We start from the raw sequence: 22,392 nt of genomic DNA, 5'->3' as shown, positions 1-22,392 counted from the left end.
TCTGACCTTACGTGGAAGGCGTAGTGATCCTCCAGGGAGTGATCGGCATAACCGCAGCCATTTGGGGCAAAGCCGAAAGTAAACATAACCTAAATGTTTATCTATCTCTTTCTACCAGTATTTCTCTCTCTCTCTCTGTCAGTATTTCTGTCTCTTTCTATCAGTACTTCTGTCTCTTTCTTTTTTGCAGTTTCTTTCTCTGTCTACTTCCGCTTTTGTCCCAAATGGCGGCAACCAATCAGCGACGATACACGCTCTTCCGATCCATGCCGGAAGGCGTGGACAGCAGCGCCACCTGCTCTACGTCAGTACACCCCTGATGTAGGGCTTTGACACGTATGTTGTTTCCCTTCCTTCCGGATTTTGGTAAATGTCAGTTGACCATTTGAAAGATCTTTCGTTCTCACGCGGTCCTCTCTGTAACAGATGCATCTGACGCGATCGCGTTTACGAAATCATCAATCTTAAACGTAACTAACGAAACGTACATTTAAGGACGACATAACCTCACATCTCGATTACTCTTTAAGCAAGACTTTTTAACCAACTGCACGCTAATCGATTTGAACTTACAGGTCCTAAGAGGAGATTTTCTTGGCAGAGGGTAAACACTAACGGCAATAAAAATGAGCACCGTCGTTGAGCAACCTTGCTACACGTTGATAAACATTCCGTCTGACTCGGAGCCACTGAACGAGCTCCAACTAAAGCAGGACCTCGAGAAGGGCGATGTTCACACGAAAATCGAGGCCCTCAAAAAAACCATTCACACGATCCTGAGCGGGGAACGCCTGCCGGGACTTCTGATGACTATCATCAGATTCGTCCTGCCTCTGCAGGATCACACGATTAAGAAACTCCTTCTGATATTCTGGGAAATTGTACCGAAAACTTCTCCGGATGGCAAGCTGCTTCAGGAGATGATTCTAGTGTGCGACGCTTACAGAAAGGACCTGCAGCATCCAAATGAGTTCGTCAGAGGCTCAACTTTAAGGTATTAATGGAAAGAAGGGATGCTTTTTGCTGAGAAATTGTCGAATAAATGTGAGAATGTTCCTCTGTTTTTCAGATTCCTATGCAAATTGAAGGAGCCAGAACTTCTGGAGCCACTGATGCCTGCAATAATTGCTTGTCTGGAGCACAGGCATTCGTATGTCAGGCGCAACGCGGTTCTGGCCATTTTTACAATTTACAGAAACTTCGAGTTTCTCATACCAGACGCTCCAGAATTAATAGCAAAGTACTTGGAGGGAGAGCAGGATATGTCCTGCAGGAGAAACGCCTTTCTGATGCTACTGCATGCTGACCAGAGCAGAGCGCTAGCTTATCTAGCTGCTTGCTTAGACCAAGTGCCAAGCTTCGGTGACATACTGCAGTTGGTTATCGTCGAATTAATTTACAAGGTGCATATAATTTGCAGAATCCCCTCTTCTTAATTGATCCTAGACTCTACCTGATGTGTGGGTTCACAGGTTTGCCTTGCTAATCCATCAGAGAGGGCGCGTTTCATCAGGTGCATTTACAGTTTGTTGAATTCACCTAGTGCCGCTGTGCGTTACGAAGCGGCTGGCACTCTGGTCACACTTTCCAGTGCTCCCACTGCAATCAAAGCTGCAGCCTCTTGCTACATCGAACTGGTCGTCAAAGAGAGCGATAATAACGTGAAACTAATTGTGTTGGATCGTTTGATCGCGATGAAAGATATGCCCGCCTATGAAAGGGTCCTCCAGGATCTAGTAATGGATGTCCTTAGAGTTCTAGGTAGATGCCAGTGGTCGGACAAAGAAACACTGTTACAGCGATAAGAATATCTCTGAAAACACTTTCACTCGTACTTCAGGTTCTCCAGCATTAGAAGTCAGGACTAAAACGCTAGCTCTGGCTATGGACTTGGTAACCACTCGTACGATCGAAGAAATGGTCCAGCTTCTGAAGAAAGAAGTACTTAGAACGGCCGGTGGGGAGCACGAAGATGCTGGCAGATACCGTCAGCTTCTTGTGCGAACGTTGCACGCCTGTTCCATCAAGTTCTCGGACGTTGCGGCCACGGTCATTCCCGTGCTGACCGATTTTCTGTCGGAAAACAACGAAGCAGCAGCTACCGATGTCCTAGTGTTCGTGCGCGAGGCGATTCAGCGGTACGAGAATCTCAGACCGCTGATCGTTGAAAAGCTTCTTGAAGTAAATATCCATGGCAAGTAACTTCCAGTTCCGTACGCTAACAGTTCAATTTAACCGTCTCTTTCGCGTGTAGGTGTTTCCACAAATAAGGTCCGTGAAGGTACACAGAGCGGCGCTGTGGATCTTGGGCGAGTACGCAACGTCGAAGGAGGATATAGAGGCCGTGATGGGCCGCGTACGAGCTGCCTTGGGAGAATTACCATTGCTCGAAGCAGAGAACAAACGTCAGGCGGGCGAGAAGTCACTGGAAGATGGTGGCACTCAAGCTGCCCCGGCACAGTTGGTTACGTCCGACGGAACATATGCTACTCAAAGTGCATTCAGCGCAGCATCCGCCCGTAATTATCGTTGCTAGTCCATTCTATGTGGTAGCTATGCCAGGTTACTACTTAAGATTACGTCGTTGCTGCAGGCAAGAAGGAAGAAAAACGCCCAGCGTTGGTTCAGTACATGATGGATGGCGACTTCTTCATCGGCGCATCCTTAGCCACTACCTTAGCCAAGTTGGCGCTCCGCTACAAAGGCCTTGAGAGCGACCTTCAAAAAAGCAATCGCATGCAAGCTGAGGCGATGCTGATAATGTCCAGCGTGTTGCAGTTAGGCCGCTCGGGCCTTCCTACGAAAGCAATGACACACGATGACGCTGAACGACTGTCCCTGTGTCTGAGGTCCCTGGCTTGTCCAACGTCGCTCGTTCAGAAGGTGTTCACCGAGGGTTGCCGCGATGCTCTTGGCAGGATGCTAACAGCCAAGGCAGAGGAGGACTCCCAGAACCAGAAGGTTGTATTCGAAGTCGAATTGAAGTGTACAAAGGTTAACACGGTCTTCCGTCCGAACAGGCGAAGGAGAAACCAGGTAGCATCGTCCAGGTAGACGACGCGATACAATTCCTACAGCTGAGCCGTGGATCAGACCTAACTGGCGGAGCTGGTGACGTCTTCGAGCAAAGCTTAAGTGCGGCTGTTGCTGGAAGACCTGGCGCTACTGGAGACGTCCCAGCACCGAGTGCACTGAGCAAGGTTACCCAACTGACTGGCTTCTCAGACCCAGTTTACGCGGAAGCCCTGGTCCACGTCAATCAGTACGACATCGTGCTTGACGTGCTGATCGTTAACCAAACCGAGGACACCCTGCAAAATTGTACTCTAGAACTGGCTACTATGGGGGATTTGAAGTTGGTGGAGAGGCCACAGCCTATTGTGCTTGCTCCAAGGGACTTCGCGAGCATCAAGGCGAACGTGAAAGTAGCATCTACGGAGAATGGCATTATATTCGGCAATATAGGTACGATTGTGAACTTTATCTTTGTTAAAATTGTATATAGGTGCCTTGAATTTCCGTTACCTATACGTTGTTTTCAGTGTACGACGTGTCTGGCGCTGGATCCGACAGGAGTGTCGTCGTCTTGAACGATATACACATAGATATCATGGATTACATAGTACCAGCAACGTGTACCGACGCTGAGTTCCGACAGATGTGGGCGGAATTCGAGTGGGAGAACAAAGTGTCTGTGAATACCTCGTTAGCAGACTTGAGGGAGTATCTTGCCCATTTATTGAGGTCCACGAATATGCGTTGCCTTACTCCAGAAAAGGTATTTCGCTAGATACGTGCAACCATTTCTGTGAAAGTACAACTGTCACTTTGCCCAATTATCATTTCAGGCTCTCTCCGGACAATGTGGATTCATGGCCGCAAATATGTACGCGAAATCGATATTTGGCGAGGATGCATTAGCGAATATGTCTATCGAGAAACCACTGAACAAACCAGATGCACCAGTAGTTGGCCATATCCGTATCAGAGCGAAGAGCCAAGGAATGGCACTGTCGTTGGGGGATAAAATTACATCTACGCAAAAGGGCGGCCCTCAAAGCAAAGTCGTGCAAGCTGCCTGAAGCATGCCAATTCGCAAATAAGTTTTATCTATCCTCAGTATTCAAGTTGTTTCGAAATATACCAGTAATCGGATTCATCTGATCAACGCAGGGTTAAATGGCACTTGCCAGTCGTCCTTACCAATTCCACGATTCCAGTTTCTTTTTTCTATTAGATATCGAAGTATATTTTATACAATATATGCCCCTAATTAATTTATGCGCCACATTTATGTGTCATTGTTTTTCTGTACCATCAGTGGCGTCGCATGATGATATGTATCCATAAGTAAAGAAATACACACACGATACTTTAGCTACAACCCTGTATTTCTATTTACTCAAACCACCTCGAAACTACGATCCCTTTAAAGACAATGGACTTTCGTACGACGTAAAAATATTTCACAGTACAGTGGTCTGTCGAGATTCATACTCATTTTCTGTTCGATCATAAAAAAAAGGCAACACGGTTTGTTACTTGCTTATTTGAACTAATCTTGGCCCAACGAGGACGATTTCTTCGCAGTAGAATTTCATAACCAACCCCCTCTTCGAGGCGACCTACTGTTCGGGAATCGCGGTGATTTCGGCATGTTTACAAGTTTCTCTTTATCCTCCACGAAGATATTCTTTTTGGGGCTTAATGCAGGCATTACGCGCGATTTGTTCACTCTACTATCAACAGGTACAAATAAATTGGAGTTTGATGCTGCATGCTGCTGCCTCGGAGATCTTGGGGAGCCAGAAGTAACTTTGAGGGCACTGGTGTCGTAGACGCGAATCGTTGATGATGCTTCTGTAAGTCAAAAGAATTTGGAAATAAGAAAAGCCAATTACCTCTTTCCACAATTTCATGAACGGGGAAGTAGTCTTTTTTTTGGAGAATGATTCATGTATATTAATCTGGACAATCTTTTGTCATGTATCTTCCTCGGGATGTTTCCTTGGCACTCATAAGAGAAAACAAGAGTCTACCTACTAAGCAATTATTTCTTTTAACAATTTTATAATTCCAATAAAAGTTTATTTGATGTAGATGAAAATTCTGTCAGGGTTCTCAGGGTGTGTTAATTAACTTGCACTAGAGTTCTAAGGATACATAGATATACTATGATTAGTATCTAACTCTGTGACTGATCAACCAGTTCTACCAAAAGTTTGGGGTATTGAAGTTACGACCTTAGTAGTTATCTATTGATCAGTTAGCTTCATCAGAGGTTTGGTGACTAATGGTGGTGATTTATCTGATCTACTTATCTAGTGACCACTGCTGTCTACTGGCGACCTCAGTTGGTCTATTTGTGCATTAGGATTCACACCTGGGAATCTCAAATAGTATCAACTGCAATTTTAAAATATTTTATATAATCTTCTGCTTTAAACTTAGCTAAACTTGCAGGCAGCGTATCGCGCGAGCTAGGGAGATCACGAAGGATGAAATTATTTATGAAATCGCTAAAGAACAGCTTGGACGAGGGGATTCTTTAAACAGAAAAGAAACAGGGTTTACCGGTCGATTGTTGATAAACTGCTGTTACAGAGTTAGCTGTCTTCCTTTTGCCTATCCGTGGCGATGTGCGAAGCGGAACTGTCGGCACAAGTTTAACAGGTTTCTCGTCGATGTAGTCCATCGACGTTAAGGGCTTCGGCTTTAAAAGAAGCAAACAATCGCGCATAAACTCTGCAAATATTTAGTTTATTTAGCAAATAACATAGATTTTCAAACTGGTCTCCTTACCTAGTACATTAATTTTAAAATAACCTAGTTTACGACTTTGTATAACCAAGATATCATTTATTACCTTCATCTGCACCTTTACCTTAACGATAGATGCATCAGGGTGCAGGGACACCGTGATTTTGGGAGGATCAGCAGGCGTCTTTTGCTTGTTGCCGTCTGTTTCAACGATATCTTGAAGAACATGGAGGATCGTGGAAGCTGTGCTTTCAGGCAGGTCGACGGGTGCCAGAGGGCTGTTACTGGTCAGCCTCTGCGCTTCCTGCATGGCCTTCTTCAGGTTCAGTTGGCTCTGCTGGGACTCCTTGCTGTTGCTCTTGCCGATCTGCGAGGATCTCACAGCACTGTCCACTACCTAAAACGATATTCTTCACGCAAGATCTGCAGTATATTAGTTGTCAGTTACTAACAATCCCACGAACGAGCTGAACCTCTGCTCCAAAAGTGATACCTGGCTCCATCGGTGACTAGCAGACCGCAGTACAGCCAATTTGGCGACTCTCTTCCACCTGGAAACGTTGTCTTCGCCTGCAGGCGGTGGTTGAAGAGATTCCTGCTCGTCGACTGGAGAAGCAGCTACGTGGAAGTCCTTCATCAGCCTCCTCTCCCAAACCTTCATCTTCTTGCCTAGAACAGCTGGTCGCCATTTGAACAATTACCACCGAATTTATTCGATATAATACATCAGTATTACTGTTCTTTATGTAAGGAGCTTAATCTACCTCTGTCTTTGGTGTTGGCGCCAGTGATGTCCATGCCGTTCCGCCTAAGAATCTCCAGTAGCTCGCACCGCCAGGAGGACAAGTCCGATTTCAGCTCGTGAACGTCGTCCTCGGTAACAGGATCCATTTCGCGCGCGGAATGCGCGTTAACGACGTACCTCCATACCAGGGCCCTCATCACCGCCCCGTACCTGATACAAACGAGGCAAATAACCCGCTCGTAAAACACGAGATCGCTAATGCCGCCGTATCGATCCCCATTCGCCGTTAAACTCTCCCTCCGCCCCTTGACATAACAAATCGCCTAAGTAGGATCTTCGCTTCGTACATGTAGTCGCGGGTCCGTTTTCGATCGCCCTCCCTGTTCGCCACCTTCTTCTTCTGGAAGCCGCACAACCTGAGCAGCAGCTTCGGCGACGGGAAGATGTTGAAGGGAGGTGGAAGTGTGTCACCCTCCTCGAAGTAGCTCATCCACAACTTCGTCCTGGCGAACTTCCACTCCGTATCAGCGCGTTCCTGCGAGATCAGGTATAATTCAAGTGGTGATGAAGATGCATTCGCGTGTACTTTGACCTGGTGACGTCTTTACCTCTATCATAGCATAGCTGTTGCTCATCATGGCGATGAGCAGGTTCAGCAAGACGATCACGTTGATCACGGAGTAAGAGCCGAACATCAGCAGGCCCCAGAATCGGGTGTAAGACTTGATCCCTAAAAACCAAAGCGGGATGAAAACCTTCAGGAGGCTCCTCCATTTTGAACGTTGGTAAGTACGTAGCCAACGCAGTTTCAGGAACCATGATGTTCTTTTTGGGGAAATGACAGCATACCGGTGAGTTCAAAGCTCTCGATGCCAATGCCACCGAAACTGGCCCAGAAGAGGCTCTGGCAGGACTCGAAGAGGTTGCTGAACCTGAGCGGAGAATGGACGGTGTAGTTCTTGATAGATGGTCGTTGATTCGATCACGTTACCTTCTCCACCTGAGGCAGGCTTCGCTGGTTGCATCCCAGGAGGGATCGCTAAAGCCGCTGTAGCACTTCCTCCTCTCCAATTCGGCGAAATACCAGAGCAGCTGGTTCAGGCCGCAGGCGAAGGCAAAGAGGACCAGGGTGTAGATGAAGAAGAACTTGACGATGTCTATCACCATCCTCCCAAGCGATATCTGAAAGATTTGGCTCTTTTCTGTAATGCGGATCAAGCTTCCATTCAGGATATGGAAGATGGATCGTCGTTTTTTGAGCTACCTGAAGAGGACCAAGATGGGGATTGATGCTGAACAGGTGGATCAATTTCAGCGCGCTGAAGACATTGGCTGCTGCGAACAAGCCCTCTGCTATCAGCTGAGGATCGAAGTCGCTCCAGGTCTCCCTTGGTATCAGAGCTGCCATGGGATCCTCCCTTATCTCAGCCCTTTGTTGAAGATACGCGGCAGTTCTGAGCACGAGGGTTGCGACGTAGAGAAAGTTTCTGGTGAAATCGATGAAGTTCCACATGTCGCGCAGGTATGCGCTCAGACCGTCCACGTAGGCCTTGAAATTCGAACGAGTGCTTCTTATCGTCGGATGAGTATTAAGCTTTTATTTCGTCACTGTGTCCCAACTCTGACGCAAACTCTACGAATTCTAAACATTCCGGTATGCAGTAAAAGTGAATTCTATGTGCTTCAATGTTCTTAGTATCCCAGAGTTTGTAGTTCGTAGGACTTGTAGAAGTCTTAGCTAGGTATTCTAAACTACACTACTGAAATCGTGCAGCGATAGCGGAAAGAAGGTTCAGAAGCTGAACGATAATAATTGAAGAAAGTGGAGCTTTTGAAGCTACTTTGTCAAGACATGTATAAGTCTTGAACCTGCTCTCAGCCATTACTGTAGCTTCTGGACGTCACCAGTACCTCTCTCATCTCTTGCCAAATAAATCCAAGAACGTATAAGACAACGATACCCTCTAAAAGCGACGGGGGAGCGCCTCTTTGCCTAGCCAATTGAGTTTCTAAGCTCCTTTTCGCCGCCTCGCCGCCAAATATCCTGACCAGCTCCACCTCGGCGCGTTGCGACACCAGCATAAGGATCACTGCAACGATTTCCCATTCCTTTCAGTCCAAATTGCTCAGCGCACACCCGTTCTTCTTCACGCGGAAAGCTCGAATGTCAGACTCACGGAGGAAGAACATGTAGGACGAGGCGTGGACGAGGAACTTGACGAAAGGCTTTCGCATCAGTTGGCCGGTCCTCGAGTCTGGTGCCAGGAAGTACATCGTACAGTAAAACGGGAACATGATGGCGGTTCTCGCGAGGACGCCGCATCTCTGCCACGTGGACATCCGTCGGAAACCAGGCCACCCGTCGTACCTTCCATTGCAAACGAAGGCGGTAATTTGCATAGGTACAGTACCCTGTACAAGTTTGAAGGAAGATGCGGTACGAGAAAGAAATTAACCCTTTAATTATCCTACAACCTAAAATTATCAGTTATATAACTTGATTTATATTATTATTATTATTATTTGGGTACTCTCAGCTTTAGGATCCAAGTTTTAGGAACCAAGTACGAGTTTCTGCCAAGTCCCTTGGTTCATATGCTATTGTCCGGTGTAGTTCTATTGATGAATTTAGAAATCAGAATAATTCTTATTATTATTCCAATAGAGTCAACTAATTCATTTCACTATTATTGATCTTCAACGCGGAAAACAGTCATTTACACTTCTGCGTTCAGTCAAAGTCGACGTGTTAAGATCTCTCTGGCCTGAAATATGGGCTACGTACATATGTTAGTGCAATTTATATTCAGTAAATCTTAAGAGTCTTTGGTTCATATTAAAAGTCTGAAGTGTTTCTATCACATCTGGGTATTAGCAGCATAATGAACGTAGTGTTCGTGATTATCCTTTTGTTGTCCCGAGGAGATAGCACAGGGAAGTGGATTTAGCATTTCGCTGGGAGCAATCATCGCCGGGTGGATTCAAGGAAAATTGAAGCAACTTCCTTAACGAACTCACCAGATCGCGGCCAGAAGCTGCTGCACGTGGGAATGGGCGACGAAAGTTTTCTGTTTATATTGCACGGCCAATTCCAATCTGGCCAGCTGCCTGGTGGCCAAGTTGCTCCCGTCAATTGGCTCGTAGTTGAGTATTGTATGCAATTCGGCCGTCGTTCGCACTTGTTGCAACAGGTCCACGGCGAATCTAATCGAAATTCAAGCGCACCGCTGAATTCCAGCCAAGAAGTTTTCAGTAGAAGCTGCTTCCAATGGAAAGCGGTCCATTGGAACCGAAAAAGGGAAGGAAACCCTAGGGGACGCTGGGCAAACAGCTCGAGGAGATTATACGATGCAGGGAACTTGATCGGGGGATGCAACAAGTGCCTGATGGGTCAGGGAAGCTTTCAAAGATATGTAACCTTGATCCTATCTTTATGCTTCTTGCCCAAACCAATTGTAAATAGCTTCAATTTTGTAGCGATGGCTCAGTTCTGTTAACTCTTTAACGCCCTCACCTTTGAACCGTTATTTTAAAATTGTGCGACTGATATATATGTTGTATCTTGTTCTTTTGAACTAGAAAATATCGAACAAAATAATAATAATCAACAATACATTTTTGAAAAGAATGTTTGATTTTCTCAACCGAAAACATTGAAATCTACTTTACCATCGGCAAAACTACGGATGATTGCTAAGAAAAGTTAAATATATCTGGGAGTTAAAGGGTTAAAGATATATTCAACAGAGTCACACACCTCTCCACTTGCCGTCGAAGCTTCAAATACTCCGCCCTGCTCTCTGGTTCGGCGATCGCCAGATCGCGAAGCTCCCAGCTCAACTGAAAGGCGGTCAGTAGAGGGTCTGGCGAGCTTAGGGCTATCAGGCTAGAACTCGCCAGAGCCTTGTACTCGGAGATTCTCGTGGACGACAGTCTCAGGGGATCTCCTGAACATCGAATCAGTGGAAGCATTGATCTCTATCAGTCATTCAAAGTCCAGGAGGAAAGGGTTCGTCAAACCTAACCTTACTAATAACAACTTAAACTAAACCTTTCTTGTAAAGAGACTCACCACTGCCCTGAACTCGTAATTCAACTAAAAAAGACAGGTGGCTTCTGCAATAAACACGTCAGATCTTGATGCAAGTGATAAGCAAGTGAACAGTAATTCTTCTTCGCACAAGGCGAATTAATTTAGTATACAAGGAATTATGGACCTACTTGAAATCAGTTGGTCGTCTGACTCGTTTTCCCCTTAAAGGGACAATATTGGTATGCAGAAAACGTTTACGAGTGAACGTTCGATCTTTAGAGGAGAAGTTTTACGTGGAAGCGAAGGTTGCATTTTAAAATTTGCATCGGACGTTTGATGGGCACTTTACCCGTGGTAGAGCGAAGACAATCATCGCATCCGCATCTGATATCGTGTGGCATCGGCAAAGATGCACCGCGGTCCAATAGCAACTTCAAGATCTCGTAGTTATTTCGCTGGGCGGCCAGGATCAGTGGCGTTATTTCCGGTGGATACCTCGCGGACGCTGGGTCGATCTTCTGCCAGCTGTGAGTGATCTCCTTGGCGGCTATAAAAAGGTCAAAACAAAGTGTAGTTGTAGAACGATGGACTTTTAAAGTGAGTGGTTAACTGCACCTACTATTACGCTAAAACGTGTGCAACAATTAAGCAACAGAGGGCAGGATTAAGAGCAGGATCATGCTCGAGATGTGAGGATTCTAAGGGCTACCACACCCGTAGGAGTCTTAATTTAGTCTGGCTTCGGAAGATTCGTCACTCACGTTCCTCCTCGCTAACTGCATCAGCAGTGAGAAGTTCCTCGTGCTCCAGCAGCAGCTCAACGGCTTCCACGAATTCCTGGTCGATGGCAAGGAGAAGGGCGTCCTTGGTCTCGACGCCCATCACCACCAAAAGCTCCGCCATCTGCAGATTCTCAGCCTCGATCGCCAAGGACAAAGCACCTCGACCCAGACTGTCCACGCAGTTTATGTCCACTGGCTTGCCCTGCAAGTCGGATCAGTAAGAGGAACTGGAATAGCAAGCTGTAGAAATGATGTTACTCACGTTGACACCATCTTTGCGAGCCGATTGAATGAACCTCTTCACGTTAGCCAGGTCGCCTCTTTCTACCGCCAGCAGATACTTCTTCTCCTCGATGTTCAGAGGCCTCGGAAGACGGATGACGCAGGTATCCGCGTCGTTATGCGGTGCCTTCAGCTCCTCCTCGGACTTTTGGCAGCACATTCTGCAGTTGACAGCCTCTGTTGGAGACAAAGACGAGGGAATACCATAACTACACTATTGGATTCTCAACTCTCTTTATCGCCTTGCAGAGAATCAGCAGATGCGTGGATTCAACCGTTTCTGAGACCTGCATTTGTGAAACGCGTAGGTGGAAGAAAGAGGATTAAAAATATAAACTATGCCCAGCAAATTTAAATAAATTGAACCCCACTGACACCCCAATCCCTCCTCATGCGCTGTCTAGTCAATCAGCTGACGGTTGATCTCAGCTATCGATTTACTCGACTACACTGTCCTAAACTACTAGCAGTCACTAAGACACCAAGATCCAACGATATCACACGTGTTGAACCCACGAACCTCAGTCCTTTTCTCCAAACCCCGCAACCCAGCACGAGGATCACGGTTCAGCAGCGAGGCTAGCTAGGTCCACTCAGCGACGGGGCGCTCAGAATCGGTCATGCGAAGGGGAAACAGCGTGGAACCGAGTCGGTGGCATAGAGCGAGCAGCCATCGGCTCCGTAGGAGCTGAAACGGAGGAATGCTCGGGCGTAAACGACGCCAGGCCACCGACTCCTCTTATTGTGTATAGCGGATCATGGAAATCGAATTACGAGCATTAACCGAGACCCTGTTTATTTTCCGGGTCGTTTAAGGCGCCATGCACGCGGGCTAATTTGCTTACCGATATCTCGTTAGCCGCGCGTGGGTTCGCTGGCAGGTACTCGACAGGGGGAGGCCAACGCGTCTCCTAATGCGAGCACACCGAGTGCTTGATGCCATTTCGTTCGCGGACCGTGCGGTCTATGCTTTTAGCCATGCAAAGTCGTGATCCCATCTCGAGTGGCGATCTGACAGCTTTACGGTGGCAACCTGGGGTATTGGAAATCCATAAGAACAGCGAAACTCTGGCGCAGATTTTAATATGTCGCTGATAGATGAGAATCATCCTGCGAAATGGGAGTTAGTGATAAAGCCGGACTGGTTACGGCTCGCGCAGCTTTATTCAGAAATTCGTGTACTGTTTTTCTAAGCTTATTCGAGGCTCGTAGAAGCTGACCGTTGGACGTAACGTCGTTAAATTATCGGTCGAAGCGGGGAACGGTCTTCAGACCCGTTCCATCGTATGGCGACGATAAAACTTCGCAACACGATCGTCTGGCTTGCCCTTTCATGTCACTCTTTTTACGCGGATTGTCTTCTCCGATAGCTCCTAAAAGTTACGAGGATCCTCCCGGAGGATCTGTCGCGCGAGTCGATCCGGGACACGAACTTTGGTCTCCTCTTCGGTGGCGAATCGAAGGCAACGAACGGCGGAAGCTGCGGCGCCCGGGGATCAATATTTGACTGTTAATTCGGTCCACGGTGCAGCTTCCGATCAGTGGCCCGTTTGTTCGGGACTCCAACTGTCCCAGTATCCAGGAAACTGTGAGAAATACGTGCGAAAATGCGATACACACGTTCCTCCCTATACCGAAACTAGAGACCCCCTCCTCAGTCACACAACAGTTTAAGTGTTTAAAATTCTCGTGCATAAAATACAAAAACAGGACACCTCTCAATTTTTCACAGAAGAAATACAATATCTTATATCAATTTCTGAAGATTCCAGGAAACTTCGAATCAGGAAACCAAGTTCCAAGCTCGATTACATTTCGGATAGAGGTTCGCAATTAATACACGCCTCAGAATGATCTCCCATATTAAATATCGACGTTACTGTAATTTAAAATCCTTATTGTACTAAAAATAAGTTAAGGTGGGCGAGAATTAATGAACGAGCTGCAATCTCTCGTATTATACTAAAGTGGCCGCCGAGAGAAGCACTAATCCCCCTAATGATGTCCTGATAAGATGCGCGTCTCCACGTGGAGATCTCCAAGCGATCAACCGCTGCTAAGGGCGATTAAAAGCGCAGCTCACGCAGCCGCAACCGCGGAATTCATTAAACTGGCCCCGTATTAAAATGTTCTTCGGCTTACGGCTTCCCTGAAGCGCGAGACGCGGACAGGGGGGTGTGCACGGGGAGGACGGCTTGGCTCACTGGCGAGCAAGGAGGAAAAAGCTAGCTGTTTGCACTGCGGCTTTATCCGCTCTGTCGTCGTTTCGTACGGTGTTTGAACAGTGGCTGCAAGCGACCACCTACTGTCCCTTATTTGAAAGTTGCTGCCATTTTATTCGGAAATTCTTCCACTATTTTGCTCCAGCGACATTTCGCCCATCGTTGAATTATGCCCCGGCTCCGCTTCGCGCTATTACATTGGTTGTTGGAGGTCCTCGAGCTGTTTCTCTTTTGCAACAAGAAATTCAAAAGAATTTCAAACTTTGCGGGAATGTAGCTCAAGTGATGACAGTAATGTAAGCATTTTGTTTCGGGAATTAAACGGTCGTAAGGGTGAAAACACCCTCTAAAAGAATTTGTTAATTTACGTATTATGTATCGTGAAAAAAAATTCAATTCGAAGTTTTATAGTTCTTGATATCCTACAATATGGTGATAAAGAATTTTTTAAAGAAGGGTGGTGGGGATTTTTTTGGAATTTGAGGATTGCCGAACATTCCGCGTTAAATTTTGGTGTTGATTTTTTCGCTTCTTTATCGTGGAAACGCTGTGGCCGAGGATAACGATCTTTCAAGTCAAATAATTACTTTGCGATTATAATAATAATAGTTTATTGACGTAAATAAATTCCACTTATACAGCGAAAAAATGTGAATAAAGCCATAATAATTATTCTTCTTGAAGAATTTTTTAATATAGGGGACAAGCAGAAAACTCATACACCCGAGCGAAGAATCCTGTTAACAGTTTTCGACTTATTCACGCGCGTCGTACGGAAGTTTTGAAGTTACTTGGGGAACGATAGACGCAAGAAAAATAAATGGAGGAGCTGATGCTGACTCAAGGAAACTGCAGAATGTCAACAGCACGCGAACTCGACTCGCCGTCGCAAGAATAACAGGTTCGTTCTCGAACTGCGGCAAAGATAAAGGAAACTCGCGTGACCGTACGGGGTGGGATAAAACTGTTGCATTATAACCACGTAACACCGTATTAATAATGAAAACACTCTTTTCCGTCCGCCTCGTGAAACTTGCCTCGCGAGGAAAGAGACTGTACAGGGTGTCTCGTTAATTGCATTGCATTCTCACGAATGCATTAAACACGTTCAACTGTCCTTGTAGAAACTTCATTTTATAAAGCTCTTTCGTTTAATGAGTAAAAAAACATTCAGAATACACGATGAAATAATAGAATCTTAAATGGACACGTCGATGAATTTGTGCATCCTTACGAAACATATTCTATTCGAAGCGATTTCTGCTGGAAATTATTATCAAAATGATGTGGGTATTAAAAAATACGCGTAGGAAAGTACACAACGGAACGACTGGCCCTTACGCTTGGATCAAGTGAAGAGGGATCGTTTGTAGTCAGACATGCTAAAAGTGTATTTCTCACTGAAACTCTTCAAAGGTGCATTATTTTAAAAATCGTTTCGAATGAAAATTATTTAGGGAGATAAGACGTTTCGATATGTGCACAAATTGTTTAAAAATTTCCTTTTATACATTGAATTTTTAAGCTTTGAATACCTTCACCCATGAAATCTTATTGAAGCACGTTTAAAAACACGAACATATTAAATAACAATGAAATTGCATTTAATAATTAATTGTAAAAATTATATCTTATACATTATATATACTATACATATATATATATATAAACCCAAACCAAAATTTCGACTTAAATAATTACTTTATATATAATAATAATTACTTTATATATATATATAAAATAGAGGTAAATTATTGTTAACAATTTCATTGCAAATAATCCAGATAATTATATGAATAAATGATAAAACTTCTAATTCTCAATAAAATGTTTTATCTAAAACTATAAAATATTACGTTCCTATTTCCAATATTATGATTGCATGATTTAAGACAACAGAAAGATAAAGTAGCCCCTTTAATTAATTTCTTCAATTTCTGAAACTGTTCCCATTACTATTTACGATTCGTCCTAGCGTCCGTCGTTGCGCCTGGGTATAAAGTGACCCAGACACCGGCAAATACATTAGTCAGCGGCAAAAGTCACGTGCTGGCGATCAAACGTTAATGTAAGACTCTACCTATCTCGAAGCGGATCGAGTGAAAGCGGACGTGTAGTGGGCAGCCGCACCGCAAAGTGGCGTCTTTTTCCGCTACCACCTTTGATAAGTCGGAAGCGGAAGCTTTCTTCTGCCGGGCGGGCGGAGGGAAAACGGAACGATCGGACCCAGAGCGTGAAGGAAAAGGACTGGCACGGGGCATCTCGATGCCAATAAATCTCTGCAACGGTCCCACGCGATCTTCAGTGGTTAGTTCCGATCCTCCTGCGTACCAACGATCCTCCCGCCGCGCGTCACGAGTCTCTACGCACTATTCGCGGATTTTCAAGGCGTCAGGATGGTGTCGTTTGGCCACACAGTGATTCTCTATGGGGTGTTCGTTACCTGGACGAATCTTCTCGGCGGTTCACTCGCCAGTAAGAAGATTAGAAGGGTCCCTGTTGGCTTCAGGTACACGGAGGACGTCGAGGCGGCCGCCAGCGAACACGGAGGCACGTATTTGTGTATACAAGATGATTCGGAAAACAGGGTTCAGGCGGTTGGTCTCTGCTGGGTGGAAATAGGGACCATTTATATTTCAGAATCTGTTTAAGAATTGGCAACGGGAACTTGAATACCTACTATACACGGACATGAATTAAATAGGTGGAGGCAAGCGCGAGGAAAAAGGTGGCGGCACGGAGTATGAGGAGGACCATCGCGCTGAGGATGAAGAGAAAGGTGAAAAGGTATAATATTAGTATCATTATGACGACCACCTTTAACCTTTCGCGACCCGCGTCCTCTTTTGTGGCATGGTTACCCGCGCGTTCTACCTTTTACATCACGATTCCATCTTGTTTTTTTTAAAAATTTTTTTCTGTACTTTGTTCTAATTTTTTTAACTGACTTCAAAAAGAAAGAGGTTCTACGTTCGATGTGTATGTATGTATTATGTTTGCCCGCGAGTTTCTCCGCAACTACTGGACCGATTTTCGTGAAACTTGTTGCATTTAGTTTAGCGTCAATCGACTTAGGTCATGGAGAAAGAATTATCAAAATCGGTTCAGTAGATTTGAAGTTACACCAAAAATAAAATCTGCTTCAATATATTATTATCAAGTCACTTATTTAAGGATTCTTCCGTCTCCAGCAAACGGCTTCTTTTACAGGCATATCCATATTCGTTTTAAATAAACGTAGTACAACTTAAATAACTAAAAAGTAAAAATTAAAACCACCTCATAAGAACAAAAATGCACTGAAAAGTAAAAAATAAATTCCCTCCCTATCCAATCTATGACTCTCAATTTCTTCAAGTCGGCGCCAGATTTACACAGTGCAAATGATTTTATTTGATTATATGACTTTATTATTGAACTCATTTTTTAATTTTAAGTGCATTTTTTGCGATCGGGTTTAATTCTTTTTTAATATTTTTTAATTAAGTTAAGAATACGACTATCGCGTGTAACGAAAGGTTAAATAACTAATCTGCTTGAAAAGCGTATGGGAATTCTATAAAAATTGCATACAGGGAATAAGTGTATCAATGGAATAAAACATTTATTGATAGCTGCATTTTTTAAGTGTTAATTTAAGCGGTTAATTTGTGACGCGACCAAATAGGAAACGATTGTCCTCAAAAAAAAAAAAAAAAACAGATCGAAAGCGTGGCACAAGTTTTTTTCTCGCGACGCTTCGTTTACGAGAAAAACGAGCTCCAAGATGTAGGTAGCATATGCGGCTGATAACCAACAGCCTGCGCGCATTTTTCATACCCTATTTTCTCGGGAACGAAGCGTCGTGCGAAAAAACTTCATTGCACGTTTTCGATGCATTTTGCAACGCAGAATCATCTGCACCACGTCTTCGCGGTGAATTATGCCCCCATGTTCCTGTATGTTCCAGTAGTTTTAAGGGTAACTCGCGACACTTGAGGCGCAACGGTGAAATTTGGCGAGGTTCGCGATTCAATACCGAATTATCGGTCTCACCAGCGATTGTTACAGAATTTCGTTTGCCCGAGCATATAGAATTCTTTCTCTCATTCCACGATCCCATCGACGTTCCCGGTGCTCGTCATTGTCCGCGTCCACTCTCCCCTTTTTTTATCGCCCGTAATATTAGTGTCCACGGCTCCCGGGGATTATTTATTATACGGTCGTTTTTGCGCCAACGACATCCTTGCAGCGCTGAACGACGCTTCTTTCTTCACCGGGAAAATATTCTTTGTAACGATACGGTGTTTCGCCACCCTCCGCCCTCGCCTCCTCCCCCCTGCCCGCCCCTTTTGTGCTACGCTGGACGCTTCTGATATTGCTTTTCACTTTTATTCCGAGGGAAGACTGGCCCCGGGGCAATTAATTCGCCCGCGAACCCGTTACCCGCCGGACGACCCAGTGCAATGTGCCTTGAAATTGCAAATATTGCGGGGACGCGACATTTTCACATAAATCTTCTTTGCGAGATTTTCAACGTCGTCCGCGCGGTGATCCGGACGAGGGGCAATTCGAGCACCGATTTCTAGGCGGTTTTCAAGAAGAGTTGATAAAGTTTTATCTGCGCAATTGGCAATTTCGAGTGCCTATAGACGTTAGCTCGTTGATAATCTTTCATTTGGTTAATGGCGTTCCGCTGGAAATAGGGGTACAAAGTGTTCCACGAGTTCGACAAGGGCGAGAAGGGCCATCGCGACAAGGAGGACCATAAACGGAAGTACGACGAGAAGAAAGGGGAGGAGGAGAAGAAGCACGAGCAGGCAGATCATTACGACGAGAGTCATCGTGGCGAGGAGGCAGAGAAAGCTGCGAAATTCGACGAGGAGGGGAAACACCAGAAGGGGTACAGCACCAAGGGGGAGCACAGTGTCTTCAAGAAGGTCCGCTTCGACAGTGCAATTCACCGAATGACTGGGATCGACCCTTAAGGGGAGGTTCCGGTCTGAAATTGACTTTGTTTTATTTGATTTTTCGAATGTTCGATCTTTTAGGAATACGTGTTTAGAAGGATTTTTTGAAATTCTGAAACTTTAAACGCGCTTTGCTCGAAACAGTGTTCTCAAAATTGGTGGGACATGTATCTCCAAAACTTATTATCCGATTCGACTGAAACTTTTTTTATTTTGATGAATATACTACTGGCTCCTGGATAGACCAGTAAAATTTAAAAAAAAAATGGAAAATTTATGATTTTTAAAGGCGTTTAAAGGACGAAAAATATTGGGAAAAAGTAATTTCAAACTTCAAGTGTATTCATTTTTTGTATTTTTTTCTGGTCAGTCCATGAGCGAGTTTCATGCCCCTTAAATAATCTGGCATTGTTTTTTATTTCACACCAGTAGTTTAGGTGCTACTGGTTCCATCGGTTGAAATGATTTTTTTAACTCTTCGATTTTAAAGACTCCCCAGTGCCGTCTACAATGATTAATTATAAAACAAAAAATATATTTCTATAGTTTAAGACATCCTTAATACAATGCAAAAAGTCCAATGAAATTATATTTAGTACTTTTTCTTTAATTAATTCTTAAAGATCACCTATTTTTATGGGATGTAGACCGAAGCAACCCCTTAAGGGGTCATGCCTGGTTGGCAGGCGAAAAATCGTCATTTTCGGGAATTTTTTTTACAAAATGTGATGTATGTTTCTTACAATTATTTCCTTATTTTAGAAGTACAAATATTCAGCAACCCTCAGTAATTTTATTGTAGGACGAATAAGAGTCAGGATTTCTCCGAGCCGGATCATCTAAAATCAGAAAGTGAAGAAGATTCTGTTAATATATGAGTGTATCTGTTGCGTGAACGAAGGACTTTTAAAAAAAATGATTTCAGACAAAATGCCGGCCTCTTAACGCAAAATCGTGATTTTTCGATGTCTGAATTATTCGTTTTTCGTGAATTAAAAATAGAGTTTTCATCAAAAACAAAAATCTCACCGCTAAAAAATTAGCTTCCGGAAGATTGGCTGCAATTCGTTCATATTTTAATATTTTTCTATAACAAAATCACCGAGATTTGCTGAATATATGTACCTTTAAAAGAAGCAAATAGTTGCAAAAAAATATACATTAGATTTCCCACAAAAAATTCCAGAAAATCACGATCTTTTTCGCCTGCCAGCATGACCCCTTAATCGATTAAATCAATTAGCCGAGTTCGTTTATCGTTGGCACGCTTCGATATATCTATAACTTTATCGAACCTGTCCGCGAGATAACAGTCTTTGCGGTACCGGTAAACTTGTAAGAAGTTGAAAATTGAATTTACTTAGCTTCAAGCGCAGATCCCTTCTGCATATTAATTAAAAACTGCTTAGTAAATTGATGACGAACTCGATCATTGTTAGGGGGATGTTGTTGCATTTCGCTGAAGCTCCGTGTTGCAGGACGAGTACGAGAAGAAGCACGACTTTTACGACGAGCACCACGAAGACGGCGAACACGAGAAGCACGGAGGCTACCACCACGAACACGAGGGCAAAAAGGGCGGCCACGAGAGGATAGGGCACCTGGACTCTGCTCGTCGCGAGGTCAGCCATGGAAACGAAAATTTGTTCCCCTACATTCGTCGAATTGCTGTTTTTAGTTTAGAGAATAGATTTGCCATCATCCTCCCAGTTTTACAGGGAAAGATTTCATGCAACAAAGAAACTTCCCAAACTCCTAATTTTGGTCACAAAGTTATTATTACAAGTGACTAAATTCGTCACTCCAATCTTGATATTTGGATAAAGATTAGCGACTAGAGGACACGTCCTCCTTTTTTTGACAGAAATTCAGTGTCGTCCTATTGTCTAAAAATGTCTGGGTTAGGCGATCCGTTTTTGTTTCATCCACAACTCAAACGATCCACCCCCCTCGGCTTCACCCGGCAAAATTCCAGCACTATTTACCAGGTTCAGGCTCGTCCTCCTTCTCAAACGATTTCAGACTAGATTGTCCTCATCTTTCATTTATGGAAAAAAAAAATTAAAACAAGATTTCGGCGCACAGTTTCGGTCAAAAATTTTTAATTCACCGAAACTGTGCGCCGAAATCATGTTTTAATTTTTGAAAAAAATTTTACGGTCGAAATTCCAATTTCATTTTTGGGTCTGGTAACCCAACTCCAGTCTACTATCTGGGCACCAAACACCCCGAATTTTAAGACTCCCAACTTCGATGAACCGTGTGCTGGGTTCGTGGTGTTTGACTCGATGCTTGGGATGTTGCAGCACCATCACGGCAAGAAGAAGAATCACGAGGAGGGCCAGCATCATCGAACCCAGAAGGGCCGCAAGCATGACGAAGGTCATGACAGCCATCATCGTTTCCAAAAGAAGTACGGCAACAAAGTGGGACGCGACTCCGGGAAGAAATGGTTTGCCAGCAATGGTCACTAATTCCCCAGCCGCTGATTAATCCCCGCGGGAGCTTAGTTTGAACTCGGCGATCAGGATATTACACCGTTGGAATTTCACATGGAACGTTCGCACGACATTTCCAGATAGGCTTACTAGCATCGCTCCGAAGCGTGATATTGTTGAAAGCAATATTCTTCACCAGCCGATACAGTGATAATTATTATCTACAGTGTTGGCTCGCTGATAGCCGGTGGAAATGGCGTATCGACAGGTGCGAATTTTCATCACGCGCGTGGAAAAAAGAACGGCGTCCACGTTCCCTGCCCCGGACGTTACCGTCTGGAAAAATCGTCTACGTGCTCGTTATTCAAACGATACTTTCGAGCTTTGTAACCGGACTCCTTTCAGCATTCCGCGCGTTCTAATTACACAGCTGTAACGTTCGACGTGGCGATTTTGAATGATAATGGAAAGACTGCCTTTTCATCTATGGAATTTCACAGGGCGGGCAGTGACACTTTGTCGGGCGTTTTGCACGATGGAATGTGATACGTGTCGCGTGGAATAAAGATTTGTTTTATACGCTTTTATGAAGTTATATTCTAATATTAAATTATCATGGCGCCAATAAGGTCCAGGGGCTCCTCTCTTCTTAATGTTCATCTCCTTCTTCTGTTTTCTTAAATTTCTGGTTGTTAATATCCCTCGGATGGAATTAACGTTCAATAACCGTGTCTTGCAGACTTTTGTGAAAACGAATCCGCAACCCTCAGTTTTTGAGAAATTCGATTTTGAAAACAAATGCTAATTTTCAACTTTGAACACCTTTTGTGGTCAAACAGTAATAGTTATTCGGTTGTTTATTCCGTCGAATTACTCTTTGAACACTTGCGAACAAAACGATATAAGTTATTATTGGATTATAAACATTTGAATATGTTCAAGCAACGATGAAATGGAAAAGGACACCCGAATTGCACCAATTTTACAGATGTCTTTCTATATATTTAAAGAAGTAAGGGTCTAGGAAAAAATCTGACTACTCCACGCGATGCAGCAGACATTTTTCCTACGGAAACCATCAGCAGAAGTTGTAAAACACTTTTTGTTTATAATACAGAAACGAAAGAGTTTGGCAAAACGTGCGGCGCCGACAGTGGTAGTCAATGGCGCGTGGGCCGCTC

At 44.4% G+C, this 22,392-nt stretch overlaps 3 protein-coding genes across 10 annotated transcripts; 2 read left to right on the top strand and 1 right to left on the bottom strand.

Annotated features, from left to right (window-relative positions):
• The first annotated feature begins 276 nt into the window (after positions 1-276).
• On the top strand, positions 277-4,384 carry Betacop (coatomer subunit beta). 3 transcript variants are annotated; one of them, XM_076825405.1, is made up of 10 exons: positions 277-336; positions 576-994; positions 1,070-1,403; positions 1,473-1,761; positions 1,841-2,181; positions 2,255-2,519; positions 2,594-2,961; positions 3,021-3,465; positions 3,543-3,778; positions 3,849-4,384. In XM_076825405.1, the coding sequence occupies exons 2-10, from the start codon at positions 627-629 to the stop codon at positions 4,080-4,082; spliced, it is 2,880 nt and encodes a 959-aa protein (XP_076681520.1). In that variant the 5' UTR covers positions 277-336; positions 576-626; the 3' UTR covers positions 4,083-4,384. The 3 variants fall into 3 exon arrangements, with proteins under 3 accessions (XP_076681520.1, XP_076681519.1, XP_076681521.1); XM_076825404.1 differs by having other exon boundaries at positions 277-372; XM_076825406.1 differs by having other exon boundaries at positions 306-366.
• On the bottom strand, positions 4,374-12,256 carry Trpl (transient receptor potential-like). Of its 2 annotated transcripts, XM_076825402.1 has the most exons (18): positions 12,123-12,256; positions 11,583-11,779; positions 11,300-11,522; positions 10,888-11,085; positions 10,263-10,452; positions 9,524-9,709; positions 8,683-8,873; positions 8,417-8,595; positions 7,770-8,054; positions 7,497-7,687; positions 7,355-7,437; positions 7,114-7,235; positions 6,853-7,040; positions 6,525-6,715; positions 6,254-6,438; positions 5,885-6,157; positions 5,575-5,713; positions 4,374-4,860 (listed from the first exon to the last, which is right to left on the bottom strand). In XM_076825402.1, exons 2-18 carry the CDS (start codon positions 11,760-11,762, stop codon positions 4,598-4,600), a joined length of 3,267 nt encoding a protein of 1,088 aa, XP_076681517.1. In that variant the 5' UTR covers positions 11,763-11,779; positions 12,123-12,256; the 3' UTR covers positions 4,374-4,597. The 2 variants fall into 2 exon arrangements, with proteins under 2 accessions (XP_076681517.1, XP_076681518.1); XM_076825403.1 differs by lacking the exons at positions 4,374-4,860; positions 5,575-5,713 and having other exon boundaries at positions 6,064-6,183.
• A 3,673-nt stretch (positions 12,257-15,929) lies between these two features.
• LOC143375861 (uncharacterized) lies at positions 15,930-21,918 on the top strand. Of its 5 annotated transcripts, none has more exons than XM_076825424.1 (6): positions 15,930-16,131; positions 16,243-16,374; positions 16,529-16,603; positions 18,510-18,743; positions 20,252-20,395; positions 21,080-21,918. In XM_076825424.1, exons 2-6 carry the CDS (start codon positions 16,252-16,254, stop codon positions 21,245-21,247), a joined length of 744 nt encoding a protein of 247 aa, XP_076681539.1. In that variant the 5' UTR covers positions 15,930-16,131; positions 16,243-16,251; the 3' UTR covers positions 21,248-21,918. The 5 variants fall into 5 exon arrangements, with proteins under 5 accessions (XP_076681539.1, XP_076681538.1, XP_076681535.1 ...); XM_076825423.1 differs by having other exon boundaries at positions 16,213-16,374; XM_076825420.1 differs by having other exon boundaries at positions 16,213-16,374; positions 16,529-16,611.
• Positions 21,919-22,392: the final 474 nt, after the last annotated feature.

This window comes from Andrena cerasifolii, chromosome 13, assembly GCF_050908995.1.
Source record: "Andrena cerasifolii isolate SP2316 chromosome 13, iyAndCera1_principal, whole genome shotgun sequence".
Taxonomy (NCBI): Eukaryota; Metazoa; Arthropoda; class Insecta; order Hymenoptera; family Andrenidae; genus Andrena; species Andrena cerasifolii.
The sequence above is the reverse complement of the archived record's forward strand: the minus strand, read 5'-3'. Positions and strand labels throughout refer to the sequence as shown.